This window comes from Aythya fuligula, chromosome 6 (genome assembly GCF_009819795.1).
Source record: "Aythya fuligula isolate bAytFul2 chromosome 6, bAytFul2.pri, whole genome shotgun sequence".
NCBI lineage: Eukaryota > Metazoa > Chordata > Aves > Anseriformes > Anatidae > Aythya > Aythya fuligula.
In genome coordinates, this window is record NC_045564.1 from 34,104,877 (window position 1) to 34,124,632 (window position 19,756).

Below are 19,756 nucleotides of genomic sequence, written 5' to 3' on the forward strand. Positions count from 1 at the left end.
TATTCCTTCAGATCATGCCATCACTTTGAAACATCACTGACAAACATAGTTTTTTTTTTTTTTTTTTGTCTTTGTTTTCACTCTACTAACAGAGATTGATACATAAAAAAAATAGTAATAAGAGAAAATGTATTTATGATTTTTATCTACTGCTCATGCATTCTGGGATCTAATGTGCTGTCAAGCCTACTCTGCTCTTGTATTAAATACTTTGCCCCACCTATATGTTTAACTTGTAAGATATTCTTCAGTTCTTCATGATCTGAGGCACCATCCTCAGCAAAGACTGTTAGTGGGTTGTGGAGAAAGGCTGCAATCTCTGCTCTGTTGTAAAGATCTCAAGGCAAATTATGCAAGAGATCAGCATTATGCTAAACATTTGCATGTTGGTAACTCCTCACAGCACAACCATCCTTGCCACACCTCATACAGCTTCGTCATCATCACTTTTGAAGTCTGATTTATCACAACTCCAGCATACAACTGTCCAACAATGTGCTTCAGCTCCCACTCTCATTTGAGCAATCTATGAGTTCTGAATATATGAGTGGCTTGCAAGGCATGAGACAGGAGTAAAGTAAAATTTAGATCCTGTATCTCTACCCTCCCCTGTGCTTTTCCTCATTACTCTTAGAAGCACCTGGACAGGAATTTTAAGGCAAACAGAGGTTCCAGTCTTCCTATCATTTAGAAAGAAAATAGATGGTTTTGATAAAACAACAACAACCAACCAATGAAACAAAAACTCTGCAAGGCAGGAATCTCCTCAAGCCAAAGACTGTCTGCACTATGAACAAAATCCAGCATAAAGCAGTAATGGAGTTTTGTTTCTTTTCTGTTAATATTTTGTTCTTTCTTTCACTGACCTAATGAATCCTACTGACTAAAATACATAAAAATAACATCAAGGGCATGGACAGAGGTGTGAGGAAATAATCAGTGTTCTTATATATCTTGAACTGTACTGTGTATTGAAGATGAGAGTTGAGGATTTTATATGCTACAGAAATAATGGATTTTGCAGTAACTGTTCTATTTTCCTGATCCTCCTTTTCCCATGCTCACATTAAACATACTAGGAAGTCTGAGGAACAGTCTAATATCCTAAAGAAGATGAAATAAAACAGCATACGTCTTTTACATAAACATATTGCTATTATTGTGTGATTCAGAAGTTGATTTTTTTCTTTAACTTTTCCAATACTACTTGTAATAAAATAATTCAAACTATCATAATCCACTATAACTATTCACCAAAAATGATTTGAGTACAATACATACTAAAACCAGAACTTATTATTACATTCAGACACTGAATCACATTCCTACTGTTTGTTGAAGAAATACTGTGCTTTGAAGTAACTTTTTATCTTGCTTAAAAGATAAACAAAGACCTTGGAGTTAAGGAATGTCACAAATTATTTTGGATACAGCTGTGAATAAAAAAAATAATAATGAATTGTGATACCTGAAAGGGATTTACAGCCATTTGGGTTATCAGGCTGTATTTCATACCCCTCTGCACACAAGCATTTGTAGGTTCCATATGTGTTGATGCATTGCTGGCTACAGGGAAATCCAGATGAACATTCATCAATATCTATACATGTTTTGCCATCATCCTTCAGCTGGAATCCAGGCCAGCATTTGCACTGGGGAAAAAAAAAAAAAGAACACAAATACATTCATTTTGAATTACTTGCTGACTCTGTTATCTTTTGAACATGTTAGCATCATAAATTTCTTTATGTAGCCTCAGGTTTTTAAGTAAAATTCCAACTATACTGCTATTCATACTGTTAACGGGCAGACATAGCTATATTTCTTTTCAACTGATGGTGAGATCATAAATATAATTTCCAAATAGATATCTCCTTAGAATAAGTAATTATATGGAAAAAAAATCCATAAAATATAGAATTTTTCCATAAAAATATGGAGGAAAAAAAAAAAAGAAAATAATGACACATCACCCCCTTTTGAATTCCTTATTTTCAAATGCACATGGACTTTTTGGTAAGGTTGATCAATGGTTTTTAATGCTTTTTTCTTGAATATTGATAACATCTAGCATTCTGTGTAACAGATACAGTAATGCGAATGACAACACTGAAGCCAATTTTTACTTGGGTCTGATAATCACTGCAGTAAACTGATTGCATGCAACATCAGTGGTGCAAAACACAACTGGGTAGAAACAGGTGAGAATGGATGAGGAAGTTAATATATAAAGATCTGAATCAGAAAAAAGTTCTAAAGGCAGCAAATACATATCAGAAGAAATTGGTGGCCAAGTGAAGTGAGGACAAAAAAAAAAAGAGCTTTTGAAACAGTAGGGAAAACAAATCATAGTATTAGACAACTATTATTTCAGAATATTACAAATGTCAGTAAAAATGCAGAAATGCCATACATTCTAAACTGAGATTCTCTTCTGTATTTTACAGAAGACCAAACGATGTTATTTCACATCAGTTTCAAATGAATTAACTTGTATGTAGGGATTAAAAATAAACAATAAATGAACGATCTTCAGAATTTTAAAACTGCAGTTTTCATTATGTTTTCAGAACTGGGCTAATTCCTCTGAACAGTAAGGAATTAATCCCTGGTAATTTAAAAGGGATATCAAATCATTTGATATAAACACTATAGTCAAGAAATGAAGAGGCTTTGAAATTGGGGCATATTTTCAGACAGTTGCATGTCTGGTTACTTGTATTCTCTATTTTGTTCTCTGCAGAGACCCATCATATGGTTTCTACACAATCAGGCTACTACAACTTTGCTACTACTTTGATTCATCTAGTCTAGTCTCCATGGCCTTCAGATTCATGGTTTCAAGGGTTTGACTACCTAAGGGCCTAAGCCATATTGTCCAAATTCTATTTAGATCTCAATGAGCCAATATTCTATTAAAAAGATTAAAAGTTTGGGTGTGCGGTTAGGGATACTGTAGAGTTAAAATAATGAAAAAATGCCTCTCAAAACCCACAGCCTCTACTTACAGGTTAGTGCAGTGATTAGGGTTTACACAATACACAGGAAGTATTCTTTTCTACATGTTTGAAGCTGCAAGAGCAGATTCAGGTAATTCAACACAAATCACATACAGGCAACTACAGGTTTTATTCTGAAATTAAGGCAATGGTACTTTGTTCAGTTATGTTAGTATCTTTGCCTTAGGAAAAAAAAAATTGGGACAATTTCTACTCCTGCTATTCACTTGTACATTTGATTTTTTCACAATTGAAAAGGAGACTGTTTTTCAATGCTCTGTACACATCAGCATAATTTGCTACATACAAAGAATTGTATGCTTTTGTCAATAGGTTTAAAGTACGTTTTATACCTTTTTTAAAATATTTATATATACACTTGGAAATTATTTGCTTACTGGAAATAAAATTTTGAATCTTCTTACTATAGTAGGTAAGCCACTTCAATGCAAGCCACACATCACAATGTGTGTGCACGTGTGCAACACACTGGAGTTTTATAATAATCATGCAATAGTTAAGAAACAGGTAAGAATTAAGAATTTGCATTTTCTAACACCATATTTAATAGATATTCACCTTGTATCCTACAGGAAGATCCTGACAATCTTGAGAGCAGCCACTAACTTTCTTACTGAGACATTCATTAATGTGGCAGCTTTTCTCATCAGAACCATCACTACAATCTTCTTTATTATCACAAACATCACTTTGAGGAATACACTTGCCATTTTTGCACATGAAAAAAGAGCTGTTACATGACTGCTCTGGAAAAGAAAAAAGGAAACACAACTTTGTGTAGTTGATTAGTATTTGGAATTAAGTTTCTGATGGATCAGCTGAAATATGCATGTAACATCAAACAGTTGTGTAAAAATTGAATGTTCATTTCTTATTGATAGTATTATTATACCTTTTTACTTTTCAGTATCTGCTTTTTCACTGTTTGGAAAACTTAAAGTAACCTCCCATCTTGAAAGACTTAGTTGAAAATAGTCAACGTATTTAAGAGGCTGAATGCCTCCCTTAGAAAAGAACAAGCCAAACCGAAGTAATGCAAATTAGAAGCCTAATAAATATCTTAGATATCATGCATTTGATGTAATACAAACCAGCAGCACAAAAAATTACACTGATAACACTGAAGATAAACTTTTACTATCATATAGAACTAAATTTAATTAAAATAGTCTGTACTTCTTTAGGAGGAGTTCTGTAATTAGACTCTAAAGTTAGATTTGGAAAAATTAAAAGGGAGAAGTAAAGTTGAAATACAAGATAACTACAGGGTATTTTCCTCCTGTAATGAGTGACTTAGATTAGAAACAGGTCAGATCATTAAACAGGGTGCAATGCTAGACATAGCTACAGATTCACGTATTAACATCTATATCATACAAATCCCAAGGCTTTAAAAGATTTTAGAATTCATTTGCAGTTTTTGAGATTATCTGAAAACTCTTGTGTATGTTCATAACATTAAGATCTTCAGTACAGTTGTCAAGAGACGGGTGCAGAAGCTCCCTATGCATTCCCTATGGTATGAAATTTCAGCAATAACATGAGATCTATCAAATAAATACTACTGTTTTGAATACCACCATTTAATTTTCACACATATTAGGATGTGACTATAATATAATGCTAGTTTTATCAAGAATTGGGATTTTACGTCTGACTTCTATAAATATAGGTAAAGTATACCTTCCTGATTTACAATGTGAGCACACCTACAGCCTCACATCTTGGCAACAGGTCAATTCAGCTACATTCCAGATCTTCAAATCAGAATCACAACCCTTAAATATCAAGCACATATGTAACCTTACCACAAAGCAAATGAGTGATTTCCATCAAAATCATTATAAAGTCCTACTATGCAATAAAGCCATAAGATCTAGACAGAAGAACTAGTCTTTCAAAAAGCCATAGAAAATATCATATGCAGACCAGGATTCATTTACCACTCAAAAAACAGTCAGATTTCAGCAAATTTACAAATGCCAGTAAAAAATATCAGTAAACCCAATCATATCTGCTCAGTAAATACAAACCTGAACTTTTGCATTTTACATTTATAGGTGCCTCATCAGAATGGTCTGGGCAGTCAAAATCGCCATCACATTGCCACTGGGAATTTAACAGGCATCTTCCATCAGCACACGTGAACTCTCCGGGATGACAATGACGATATCCTAGAAATATAGTAATCAATGACTTCATACTTTACTTAATACTTTTGACATACAATTTTGCATACACAAAGCATTTTAATTAAAATTGTCTTTTGTTCTATAAAGAGATACAAAGCATTATATGCTTACACAGGAATGTCTACCAACAAAGAGAGAAATCAAATAGCTGTTATGCAGCACAGTATAGTCATGAAACACTTCCCACCTACACAAAACATATTTATGCACCTCTCACATAAACATAAATACATTTTCCTTTAGAAGTAATTTAACTTTATGCTATTATTAGGAAATAGCTTTCCAAGAGACATTTGAGAAATTACTATACTCACCAAGTAGTTTTTACAACATGCTTACTACTCACAAGCTTTCCCTTTGAAACATGCAGAATAGTAATCATTTTAAGCATTCCAAGCATGCATTTTCTAAGACTTTCACAAAATTAAGAAAGATATATAAAGTTTATATACTTTAAAAGCTAAAATGGATTATTTACAGAAAATTGTAATATATAAGCAGATATTTTCTTCTTAAAACATGTCTGTATAACCTAAAGTTTAAAAACAATAAGCCAATAGAAAAATCCGGAAGAGTCAACACAAATTTATTTTTTCCTATTTGATTTTGAAACATGAAAGTTTCAGATGGAAAATCACCCTCTATTTGAAAGATATTTACTTATAAGATTCATTACATCAAACCAACTATTAATAAACTTGTGCTCTTGTTTTGGAAAGAAAAATTTTTCTTGTAATTTTTCCTGTATTCTATGCATATAAATTCTGCCTCAAATTACCTGTAGTCCTTGAAAAGAATCTTGAAAGCAAATTGTGATTTATTTTAAAACTCAAGAAAAAAATACAGAGTAAACATGGCTATAGAAGAAGAATTATATAGCTATACTCAGCCTGGTTATAAAGAATGATTTTGCTTCTTTTTTTTAAATCCAAATTATGCAAAATCATGTTTAAAATTATTTCCTCCTGGGGAAAAAAAAAAAAAATCCAAAAATTTGATTCTTCAAAGAAGCAAATTCAAATTCTAGTTACTACTGAAGCTTTGATTTAAATACCCAGGCTGAAACAAGGAATGATAAGAGACAAATTATAGAAGTAGAGTTAATATTTGTCTTTCTTTTCTAATTACTACATTTCCTGCTACATAGCATATCTTTTTTTTTTTTTTTTGATAGCAGATGGGACATGACATTTGACTGCCTGGGATGAGATACCACTCCACATCAAGAGCTTTGAACCTTTTGTATCTTTAGCTGTCATTTAGAAATGTGTTAACGTACTATTTTCAAAATGCAGTATGTTACAACATCAATTACAATCATCACTTGGAATACAAAATAATTCTGAGGCCTCTGAGGTTTTTTTTTTTTTTTTTTTTCCCGTTTCTCTCTTTTAACATGCATCATGCATGAAAGAAGATAGGCTGGTTTGATATTTGATATTTTTTGGTTGTCTGAAACACCTTTGACTGGACGTTTTTATAAGCCAACAGTTTTGCCTCAGATCTGTAATGTTTCACAAAGATGTCACCATGAAAAATGTCTTTACAAATGTGAAGAACAAGAGCCTCTGTTCTCTTCTTAATTTAATATTGTGTCTTTTCTGGATGAATAGGATATAAAGAAATTGGGAATTGGGATAAGAAAATTCTTCCTATTCCTATATTTGTCTTTTAATTAGCTACATAAAGTATTTTATACAGATTATTCTTGAATATTTTTATTTTTTTTTAAGAGCATACTAAATACCTTACGACATCAGACAGTGGCTCATCTAGCCCAGTATTCCGTCTCCAGCAGTGGCAATAGGAGAATTTTAGGGAGGATATATTTTGTTCTCATGGTCTCCCCAGCTTGAATTATTTTTATGTTTTTTTGTTTGTTTGTTTGTTTTTTGTTTTCAATTAATTAATTCTTTAGATTTCATACACAAAACAGGATTATATAATGGAATTAAAAAATGTTTCAAAGAAATTTTCAAGGGCTACAAGAATTTTTACAATCTGTTTAGATGCAAAATCTCATACAAGTTACAACTGGTTATTCCAATTACCTATCCTATTTTTATATTATATCTGAATTATTCCCGATGAAAACAAACAAACAAAGTATACCCTTGCATAATACAGATGAAAAAAAAAAAAAAAAAAGTGTTTTAAATGGAATCCCCTAACTTATCATTTAGAAAAATATCCCAAATGAATTTTTATCCCACTCAGTAGACAGTGGATGCTGAATAATCATATAATTTGGGGGGATATCAAGATGCAGATCTAGCAGAGCTCCGAAGTCTAATAGAGTTATTATTAGGCTACTTAGTTTGCAGTCAAAAAATTAGATATCTCAGTGGATTAGATGGTTAATTTTCACATCATGACAGCACCTTAAAAAGTCTGTTTTGGAATTTGCTTCCTGCTCTCTACAAGTAGTTACCTTTCTCATAAAAGAATGTATCCCTTCCCTAAAATTACATTATGAGTTTACCATGCTGTTTCATCCTAGTCACACATTACTGTGTGTAGTTGATTACCACCTAACAGAAAATCGCACTGAAGCATTGCAATGTGTAACAGATGTTGCTGTAGATTTCAGTTTACTCAGTAAAAATTAAGTGGAGCCTGTTCCTGAAGGCATGTCTATATTACAATTAGTTCAGGAGTCTGTACATCCCCTTCTTCTGTTGCTATTTCCTCCTTCTGCCCCTCTTCAAAAGTCTGTCAAAACACTTCTATTTACTTGTATATGTATTAGTTTTTTAAGGGACCATGCATGCAGATGATGCTATAGAAAACAAATGAAATACATGAGCAAAAAATTGTAATCATTTGGAAAAACAATGCACCTATTTCTGAAGTTTTTGAGAACCTGTTCAGTTCTAAATATTTACTAATGTAAATATTTACTAATGTTACTAATGTTGCTAATGTTTCCAAGTAAAAACTGATGAGAAAGGCACTCCTACTTCCTTGACTCCTCAGCTTGTTCATGTAGTGCTAAATAAAAGAACAACCCCCCCTCCAGTGAGTCACTTCCTATAAAGGGTACTGACATGCAGAAACTACACTTTATGCTTTCACTGTTGTATGGGTACACTCTCAAAGACTTCTTTTGGCAAAATAATCTAGATAGCAACAGCTGTTAAGATACCAATGTCAGTATAAAGTGTGCACTTCAATCACCAAAAACAGTCAGTACGGGTGCAATGGGGTGTGCATCTGACCTCATAGAAAGCTACAGTCCTACATGGATTAGTGGGCTGTAGAGAGCAACAGGCGTGCACTCAGAGCACCCATATCCTCAATAGATGTCCATGTGTGTGTGTATTCAGAAGTTTGGGGGATTAGTTACAGGAGGGCATTTAAAAATGAGTAAGGTATATTAACATTTTGAAGGTGTACTCTGATTTATCCATTGTGTTGCTGTTATTTATACCAAATATATAGTTCACTGATTTCCATTTAATTGTAAGTTATTAATGCTTTGATCCTGATTTGGTTTAAACTACATGAAGTAAGCAGCTTTTCATTACAACTTATTGTCATCAACTGCTCCTTTCAAAACAGCACATAGTTTACTTAGGTGAAAAGGAAAAATAAAGTCTGATAGGAAGTCTACATGTTTGATATGCTTTTTTCTAGGGTAGCTAACTACACGGGCAACCACACCAGTCGCACGGTGCAGTAAGGATGCAGCAGTAGAATGAAGTAACTAGTAATGAGAACCTAATATTCACAGTAGAGGCATTTCAGGATTTTACTTCACACTAGCTTTCCTCTATTCCTGTGGACTTTGGGTCCATTGCTGTCTGAAGTATACCTGCTATCTGGCTCAGTTTCAAAGGATTTTTTGTTTGTTTGTTTTTTTCCCCCTATCATTTTATTTGCTTCAGCACTGCTGCATGTGTGCCAAAACACCATATGTGGGAGTGCCTGGAAGATTCACTTCAAAAGTGCACTCCTGATCTGACCTACATAATGTCAATGCAGCAGGAATGGCTGCTTCATCTTAATGAACCTGAAGTTATAGATTGCATGTTTTTAAATTATTTTAAATCTCATTAGCAAGTAACTGTAAGTCACAACCATAGGAAATAATTCGTCATTGCAGCTCCATCTCCAAGTTCATACCACTAGCTAATGTTAAAACAATTATAAAAAATGAAGAGATCTTTTTTTCAATGGTGACTTTAAAGAAGCAGACCTTGCATAATGCCCTGTAGTTAAGTCTGAATTTTTTCTGTTTATTCAACTTTTATTGTACTTGCCACATTCCAGTGATTCATCTGATCCATCTCCACAGTCATCATCATGGTCACATACAAACTGTTTGGGAATGCAGATGTTGTTATGGCACATGAAAGCATTCTCATCACAAGTGTTATTAGGAGCTAAAGAAAATACAGTACAAAAAAAAAAAAAAAAAGAAATTGAGAACACTAAGGTATATAGCCAATTTTAATACAGAAAAATGACATGAGAAGTAGTTATTTTCAGTGTATTCACTGTAAATAACTTTAGTTTTTTGGATCATCACACAATTAAATGGCAGAAAAAGCTGCTCATAACCACCAAGATACCTAAAGGACAGCTAAAATCTCACATAATCCAGGACAAAAAGGTTTCAGAAGTTGATGCTGTCTACAGCTAACTTATGGTTTGCCTCTGAGAGAAATAAAGTTAGTAAAGTACAGGTTTCTTTCTTATGTTACTCTGCTCCTAAACAAAAGCTCTTTAAAAAACATAAACACCCAAAATACTGCTCATCTTAGAAATAATATACCATAAAATATATATTCAGTGCAAAGACATTTTCTCAGTATTTTTAATCTACATCATGGTTACATACTTTGATAAGACAAAACCCCTAGTGAAAATAGTACTTTAATTCTGACACATTCAGTACAAATGTATTTCAGAAGACTGGAAGCGATACTTTATAGAGGAGGACATGCCAACATCTGATCAATTAGCCAGAAGAAATTGGAGACATAACTATATTTTCTTTTTTGACGCACAACCTCCCTCACATGCAGCAGCATTTTCTTCAGGAAGAGGAAGAAGACTGCATTGTCAATGATCACCTAATTTTCATTAGTAAACATGCTGTATATTGTGACACACACTGATTTTCATCTACTGGGCATCAATAACAAAACCTGAAAATATTAGTTTGATTAAAACATTTAAGGATCCTGGTATGTATGCTCACATGAGGTTAGTCAAAATGTACTAATAATCTTGGCAGTATAAACTTATGATACTATGGACACAAACAGCATCAGGATATTATAAAGGCAAAAGTATCAAGAAGAGAAATACTAAGCATTTTAACATGCAAACGTACCACAGCCTGCTGTAGAAAGTTCATCACTTCCATTAGGACAGTCTCTTTCACCATCACAGAGCCAGTGTTGAGGAACACAGGCATGGGAGCCTAGGCAACTGAATGTCTCCACAGCGCAGGTAACTGAACCTGAAAAGATGCTATGTGTTAGTGTTCAACATGTTCTAACTGCTGTTTGCTTTGTTTTGTTGTTGGTGGTGGTGGTGGTGTTTGTTGTTGTTTAAAACATAAATGGTAATGACTGGGGAAGCTAAAGAAAATTTTGCTTTGCACAGTATGATAATCATACCAGACAAAATTGTATTTTACAGTCAAATTTTTACAATCTATTCCCTCTTCCGTTCTTTCCATTTACTCTCTCTTAATTTACTGCAAAGAAATTTAATTTACTGTACTTCATGAAACCTATCCAACAGAATAACTTTACCAACCCATTTTGGGCTTTATGTTTGACAGCATGTTTTGGACTGTCTGAACAGAGGAACTCATTTTATAAACCTCACAATCCTAACATCACTATACTCTACGCCAGGAGGCTGCAGGTATCCAGATCTTGCATGAGACAGCCCCATATGGCTAGAAAAGAGCAATATGTACCACATACAATAGTAGTGAAAGTAAGAAAATCTTCCACAGTTCCAATGCAAGGAATTCAACATACTGTTTGATTTAATCTGGTATTTTTTTAATTTATTTATTTTTAACAGGCTTTTCTTGATACAAGATATTATATCCTAGGATTTATTTTACTATTTTGAGGTAAACTTTTGATCATTCCATTGCTTAATTTTCTTAGATAACCTAAGTATACTTCATTAACAGAGTATTTTCTAGTCATTTCAATTAGAAATTAACAAAATAGTAAAACAAATTCAAAGATTTCTTTTTATTTATTTATTTATTTTGGTACTACTTACGCAAATAAAAGAAAGCTTTTGTTATTTACACTCGACATTTTTGGGTGCTTCTGAAATTAAGCTTCAGGCTAAATAATTAATGATTTTGTAAGATTCAAAAACACAAAGTCATCTTGATCTCTCTTTTCTTTTTTTACAATTTAGAATGGTCTCCTGCTCCTATGAAGAAATACAGCCTTAACTTGATTACTGTTGTGGATTTTTCCCTCTTCAGGACAGGGCTTAGAATTTTGTGGGTGGGCTTTCCTCTAATAGATCTACAATGTATTGTCAAGATACCAAAAGAAGTAATCCTGAATATCCTTGAAAGAAAAAAAGTAACAAAAATCACTATGTTGTAGCGACACTTGGTAATTTGCTGGCCTTTGTCTTCTTCCCTCCTCCCACTTTCTATTTCCTGCTCTATGTTTCCTATTAAGGTTCAGGCTTTGATGTTTCTTAAGGCTTCACATTGTTCAATAGTAGTCCCAGATGCCTGTCTTCTTATTTCACACCTGCTCCCCTGATTCTGTTCCTAGGGAGATGAGAGACAGATAGAAATCTTACTCTTACAAAGACACTGCCTCCAACTCTCCAGTCTTCACACTGACCTGAACACCATGAAAAAAATGTATTGTAGATGGAGGTCAACTTGAAATTAATGCAAAACCTCATTCATATTTCACCATATTATAATAGCATATTTTCTATCTTCATCCTTTTGATTGGTTAGCATTTCTACATACATGTTGATTAAGAAATTATTTTAACAAATCACAACTCTGAAAACGAGCTGAAGAAATTTCTTTATCTACTTAATGGAATGCTTTCAGTAAAATCATCATAAATAATGATAATTCTATTGTGTTATCACACATGAAATACGGAACAAAATACTCTTTGCTGAACATACTTTAAATAAGAATATTTAAAAAAAATATTTATAAGTTAATTTTTTTAAGGAAAAATCATAAAATACAACGTAGACAAAGATGGAAGCAATTTATAAAATATCACGAAATTGTAACATCAGTATCATGACAGCTTAACTTGACACAAGTGATTTTCTTTCTAAAAGATTTCACTAAATTTTCCACTCAACTGAGTTTTAGATAAAAGTAGAAATTTCCTGTAATATTAAAGTATTTAGGGATTTGAGAGAAATATTATGTAATCATGTTTACAACTGTATATACAGAAATTTAAAGGGAATAGCAGAAAGAGTTGTGAAAACAAACAAACAAGCAGACTTTTAGAGTCTTAAGGCACCTACCTACCACTGAAATATAAAACTGAAATAATGATACACGTATTTTACCTCAGGGATGGGAATTAGAGAGGTTTGGTTTTGCCTATGGTGGTGTGCCCTTCACATCCTCACTGGCAGACTACATACAGATCATATAGTCCCCATAAAAAGGAATTTAACAAGGCTGTTGGCAGGGGAGAAGATATCCTCTGTCCTTTAAGGACACGTTCCCTTTCTACTGGATCACTTAGTATATGTGATCTGACGTGATACAGAGCAGAAATTATTCTACTTACCACAAATAGCATCACTCTCATCTAAACCATCTCCACAATCATCCTCACCATCACAAGTCCATTGTTTAGAGATGCACTTGTTTGCAGAACAAGCAAACTGATTCCATGAACAGGACGAATCTAGGAATGACACCAACCACTACATTTGTTAGGTTCAAAACAGCACTGTGTTTCCTGGAGTTTAGCCAATGAATGAATCCTGGGCACTGCTTCGTTCTGTCATCCCAATTGTAGTGTATTAATACACTCAAATACAGTATAATCCTAATCTCTGTATTCCAGATGTTACCAGTTTTTCTAAGAGTTTGCATTCACCAATACATTTTTAAAAATGAGCTATTAATTAAATCAATGATAAAACATTCAGAATGCTTACATTCTAATATTTGAAAACATGTTGCTAGTGGGAAAAGGACAAAATTTAAAAGCATAAAGCTGGTTTGTGTATTTTCATTGATGTTTTAACTATACTGAACTGCTTTATTTTGATAATAGGACAGAGATGACAGTCCACATTTTCCAACATTACTCTCCTCTTGATACTGCAGTACTTAAATGAATTTTAAATATTTCATATTCTTTTCTCTCTTTCAAGAAAAATAAGGATTTTAATCTGAAAATGAAGTATTAGGGACTTTTTTATATAGCTTTATATTCAATCTCAGAGACATACTTGCATACTTTTTGTTTTTAAAGTGTGTCAGTGGTTACAGAAATAAGATAAAATGCTCACCACAGTGCAATTCATCTACTCCATCCTCACAGTCTTTCTGCCCATCACAAAGCCAGGTGTTCAGAATACATCTTCCACTAGGACAACCAAAATAATTTTCTTCACATGTGGGTTTGTTTTGAACTGTGATAAAATAAAGAATGTAATGTAAAATGGTCTCTACTAGTATGAATAGGAGCCTAATACATTTCTGCTAAATTTCTGAATACTGATGGACAACAAAGTGATTATGTTTAAAAATGTAAAAATGTTAAAAAAAAATAAAATAAAATAAAAATTATATTATTTAACCAATAACTAAGTACTTTAGGGAGCTGAAATACTTTAGAGAAAAAAGAGAGCACAGCTTCAATTTAAATTAAAGGGACCTACAGTGGAAAGTATTAAGTATTTCCGTTAACAGATTTTTAGGTCAGGTATATCAACACTGCTTGTTGTTTTACACCAGCTGAAGAAATTGTACTTCTCTTCCATCTGCCAGTACCTAAAGGATAACCTAACTGGGGCAGTATTTTTGTCACATTCACTGGGATAAGCTATAAGCTTGACACATGCTCTAACTGTACCATTGAATTACAGTACTGACATTGGAGCCAGAGATTTAGATTTTATCACACATGAAAAAGTTATTCTTCCATGCTTTATTTCTTTTGTATATGGTGGAAGTCATTTGAGATTTACTTGAATGAATACTCAGAAAACAGACATGAGGAATGAAAACGTACCATATATTTAGTTTCAAGACACAAGTACAAGTATTATTCTAATGAGTAGCACACATTTTCAAAATCTCAAGAAATTTGCTGCCTGTGAAAACCAGGCAATATGTACTCATTCTGAAGCTCTCTGCAAAGGGTTCTATTACTCCTTTATTGTATGTACCAGGGCTATCTATAGTTATTTGTTTTGATTTTTTTCCCCTCTTTTTCTCTCTCTTTAAGAAAAAAAAAAAAAAAGTTATGATATTTATGGCTTCTGCAGTTGTATGAATATAAAAAAGGATAAAGAAATAAATAGGATGTTTATGATGGCTGGGTAGAAATTAAAGACTGTCCAAGTATAACCACCCCTAAATGAATATTTTGCCTTAATTTTCTGTAAGAACAATGACACTGAACAAAGTTAAGATTGTTAATGAGAATTATCACATTCATAACAGAAACAACACTCAGAAACTTAATGTGCCAGAGTCAGCCAGTTCTGAATGAAATGGCAAAGGAAATCACAAGCAGGTTGAATTGGAATGGTACTGTGTTCAAATAAAGGGAGGAACGATCCAGGCAATTAGTCACACATTAAAATGATGGAACTTTTGGCACACATTTGGAAAGACAGAATAAAAGTAACACAAATAAATGGACAATGCAATAAAATGCAATATCAGTTTACTTATGCAACATTAATTTACTAAAGCTATAGCATATTACCATCAAATCTTTTTTGGTATGGAAAAAAACACACAAACAAAGGAAAAACAGTAATTCTAAGCTATTTTGAACTCAAATAGATGAGTTGAAAGAATGACTGGATAATCTGCAGAATTATAGAAATTAGAATGAAAACTATAATTTAATATGCATATGGTATAAGGAAGATGAATGTTCTTAATAGCAGGTTTAACTGATGTTAGTGCTGAAGTTCTAGGTATCCTCTGGATCCTTGTAATGTTTTCATCAATAAAGTTGGCACAAAGTAAATGAGAATTCTAATAGGTTTTAATGATGCAATGGGATTATCACTAGGAAAAACAGAATACTAAATGGGAATAATCAGATGATGTTAATTACTCAGCTAAAAAAAAATAGATAGTATTTAACAATGTTAAATTCCAAGTTTTATTTGTACTAATTAATAACATTAATTCTTAGAAAAAAAGAGAGAGATACTGGTCGTAAGGAGATGATTACAAGTTAACTAGAACAAGTCAATTATGAAAACAAAGAAACAAAATTTCTTGTGGGATCTTTCTCTCCAGTGCTACTACATAGGTTCCAAGAGTAAATCTGTTTCAGCACTAATAATTTACTTTACCTTCTAATTTCATTAACACTATGGTCATTCTGACAGAAATTGCTAAACAAAACATCATGAAAGTGCAGGCTTTCCCTCAAATTTATATTATATATGCATATATCTTGAAAAAATATATTTCTAATATGTTAGTATTCTGATCTCATGAAAATTTCAGTCAAAAAGTTGGAATAATAAGACTCTTTAAACTGTCAAATACTTTTGCCTCTTGTTTCTTTCATGTATGATACTCTTCTCAGTCATTATTTTTGTTATTGGCTGTTTGCTCACACCTATTGTAATAATATTTCATGAGTCATCTTACAAGACTCTAGCATTATGAATTTATTTATTTTTATCTACATGTCATAAAGGTGGACTGTTTTTCCCAAGGAAAGCAGAAAGAGAGAAAACCAAGAGTTTGTATGAAAAGTTACACAATTTCCAGCAGTAAATACCTCTTCCTTTTCTGGAAGCCTACTACCTCAGCCTGGGGATTGGGACTAAGGTGTACCACAATCTCTTCATACTGGCTCAAGAGCAAAAAAATCACTGAAGCAATAGCCCTGGATTCTACCCTGTCAGCCTGCACCAAGTACCTCAACAAAATAAAAGAGAAAGTAAAAAAAAAAACAAACCAAACCAAAACAAAAAAAACAATTCAACAAGAAAAGAAATACAATCCACTAAAACAGTAGCTAATAAAAGTTCCTGAGGAATTATGTGGAAGCTTGATGAGCTTGATATTTTAATGGTTTATTTAGATAAAAATGAATAATGACAGACCCAACCTAGATGAAACACAAAGCTAGATATTACACTTGTCTAAAGAGAAATGCATTAATTTGTAATAACTTGCATCATCTAATGAAATGCAAAATAAAAACTGGCAAGAAAAACTTCATTAACATATTTATCTCTACATTAAATATTAAGTATTGACTGAGTAAACATTTTGTAACATATTTAAAAATAATATTGCAATATATTTTTTTCCAGAAATGTGTGTATGCACACACACACACACATTCTTTTTAACAGTTACCTGGGCATTTTAGTTCATCTGTGTAATCTCCACAGTCATTAGATCCATCACATATCCATTCTGGCAGTATACAAAGTGAAGTAGAATTACAACTAATAAATCCTGTAGATTTTATTCCAAGTTTATAGAAATAGGCACAGTTTGTATTTTCTGGAAAGAGACAATAAATTACTGTATCATACCTAATACAGATTGAAAGCCTTATTGTTTGGTTTTTACGTTTAGCTTGAATTTGCACAGACCATGCAGCTGTTGGCATCCAACAAGTAATGACTATGAATTATCCACTATATAACAAGGAATAATCATGGAACAGATGCTAAGATGAGGCACAGACAAACACGAACTTACCACAGTTCTTTTCATCTGAAGCATCTGCACAATCAATGATCTGGTTGCACTGTGCTGATTTTCCAATGCAAATCCCATCTGCACAACGGAATTCTGTTGAAGCACATGTTGAATCTATAAAGTATGGTTAAAAAAGATATAAATTCATGTACTAAACAGACAGTCCAGATGCATATTATACTTATTATACTTAAAGCTTCTACCCTTTAGGATGGGACCTTCAGAACTCACTGTACCTTCCAAAGCTAAAACTTCAGTAGAAATCAGTAGGCCTAATAAACTCGAAAACATAAGTTTCTAATTTTATTTATTGAGCCTAAACATCTCTCTTTAGATAATCCAACTCAATTTGAGATAATCATGTGAGAAGGAAACAAGCACTTCCGGAACGATCTATGAATCTTTTAAATTTGTTATTTAACAACACATAGGGGTTCTTGCCTGTATGCTCTTCTCTCTACCCATATTCAGTTTAAGATTAAAAACATATAGTACTTTCTGAAGAATCCTAGCCACTGAAGTTACATGATTTTTAGCTATATATGGCATAATTTCTCCTCCAAACTTTCTGAATTGTAATGAAAGATTTGTGTTGTCTGCTAGATAATTTTTATTCATTCACTGAAGCACAATATGAATATTCATGTTTTAAAATGTAAAAAGAAAAACAATTTTGATATAAAAAGAAAATAAATTCCGATAAGTTTTACAAAGGACATAGACATTGTCATGCATCTGAGAAGCAAAGAAACAACATTGGCTACTTCAAAGAAGAAATAGTGCAGCAGATGCAGAGAAGAAATCATATAGCACATATTTCATCCGTTCCATCTGTGGCAAAGATACAACTTCATGTATCACTTAATGGAAGAAGCTGCAGTAGTATTTTTGGAGTTTTCCTTAGCCCAAAAAATCTCTCCATCTAGAGGACAGTAGGTGCAAAACAAAACTCAGCCTTGATAATCAGTCCCAATATATGATCTCTTAAACATACCAGTATGTACCTGCTCTTGTTTTTGAATTATAAAGAAAAAATCCAAACCCTTGTAATTCCAGTAAAATTATCTGCATTTTCTAATTACTTCTGTTTACATATGAAATATTTCTAGAGCAAAATTCTGAAACCACCTTGGAAGTAACTGTCATTTACCTTTACAGTCAAATTCATCAGAATTGTCACCACAGTCATTTGCACCATCACACACTTTGTTACTTGAAATACAGCGGCGATTAGAACATGGTTTAAAACCCTTTCGACAGCCTCTATTTTCTGGAAAAGCAGCACATAATTTCATTTAGACATCTGATACATTAACAGAAATAGCCTTACATTAAAAAAAATAAAATAAAATAAAATAAAATAAAATAAAATAAAATAAAATAAAATAAAATAAAATAAAATAAAATAAAATAAAATAAAATAAAATAAAATAAAATAAAATAAAAAACATACTCCAGAAAGACATTTTAAATGAAAATGTGTTTGAAGCTACAGGAAAAAAAAAAATTCTGAACTTGTTTTTGTCCAACACAACAACTTGGAGTGATGAGCAGATAAATAATGATTGAGAGTAATACATGAAAGCATGATGAGAAAGAACAGAAGAATGGCAAAGAAAATAATGAAAAAAAGGAAGTCTAACTACAAATTTTCATTATCTTGTGATGGTAGGAAAAAAAAATTGCTATAACTTCTGATCAAACAGCATGAAAAATCTAGATTGCTAAACCAAAACAGATTTGCCCTAAGCCAAATTCATCAATAATATGGAGATTAAAATAATAAAAAATATTAGCATAAAAGTTTCATACCTGAAAACTTTTATCTGTTCATCTACAGCATTAAGTATGCCTGGATTTTTGAATACTAATACTATAAGTATTGGTATTGCTCAGGTAAGTGCACTATTGAAGAATGTATTCGTTTTGATTATTCAATCATATCAAAACTACGTAAGGTATTTCCTGAAGCCCTAAGCATTGTAGAATTAAAGCCACAATAATAAACAAAATTCATAATGTTCATTGAACTAGTTAATCAGTAATAAATCCAGCACCCTGTACTTCATCAGATTCAGGAAGCAACATACTCCGTACGACCTAGTACGTGACAGAATTACATCTCTTTTCCTAATATGTAGCAAAAAGTTCTGTATGGTTGATTTAAATCAGGCAAACCGTACACAAGCATATTGCAAACTAATATAATGTCCATCACAAAAATATGTGGCAAATCCATATAAATACAAATTGTTGGATATTGCATTTATATTTTTTCAGTATCAAAGAAAAAGTATAAAACAACTTTAGCAGCCCTATAAACCTGAAACTGACTGCTGATACATAAGACAACTACTCTGGAATAACAGAAACAGTATTTTGAGATTCTTCACCAGCTGCAGCTTTCTTTCTAATTTGTTCCCATATGACTTTATATGCCTTCAACCTACCTTCTTCTCTCATAACAAAGTACAGGAAACTATGAAAACTTAATCTTTCTGCTATGGACTGTGAATGAAATCAATGACTGAAGCTAACAGTAGAGCCAGATATATTTAATCAAAATAAAAACATGGCTGTGTTCTTTTTTGTTGTTGTTGTTTGTTTGTTTGGACTGTACTTT

At 32.5% G+C, this 19,756-nt stretch overlaps 1 protein-coding gene across 1 annotated transcript in view; it reads right to left on the minus strand.

The window, feature by feature from the left end:
• The window catches only part of LRP1B (LDL receptor related protein 1B), a 501,801-nt gene that overhangs the window by 108,095 nt on the left and 373,950 nt on the right, over nt 1-19,756 (minus strand). Inside the window, 10 exon segments of the mRNA XM_032190067.1 lie at nt 1,469-1,652; nt 3,579-3,766; nt 5,054-5,194; nt 9,475-9,597; nt 10,554-10,682; nt 12,995-13,114; nt 13,728-13,850; nt 16,783-16,932; nt 17,134-17,247; nt 18,284-18,403. Of these exon segments, the coding sequence (XP_032045958.1) occupies nt 1,469-1,652; nt 3,579-3,766; nt 5,054-5,194; nt 9,475-9,597; nt 10,554-10,682; nt 12,995-13,114; nt 13,728-13,850; nt 16,783-16,932; nt 17,134-17,247; nt 18,284-18,403 (1,392 nt within the window).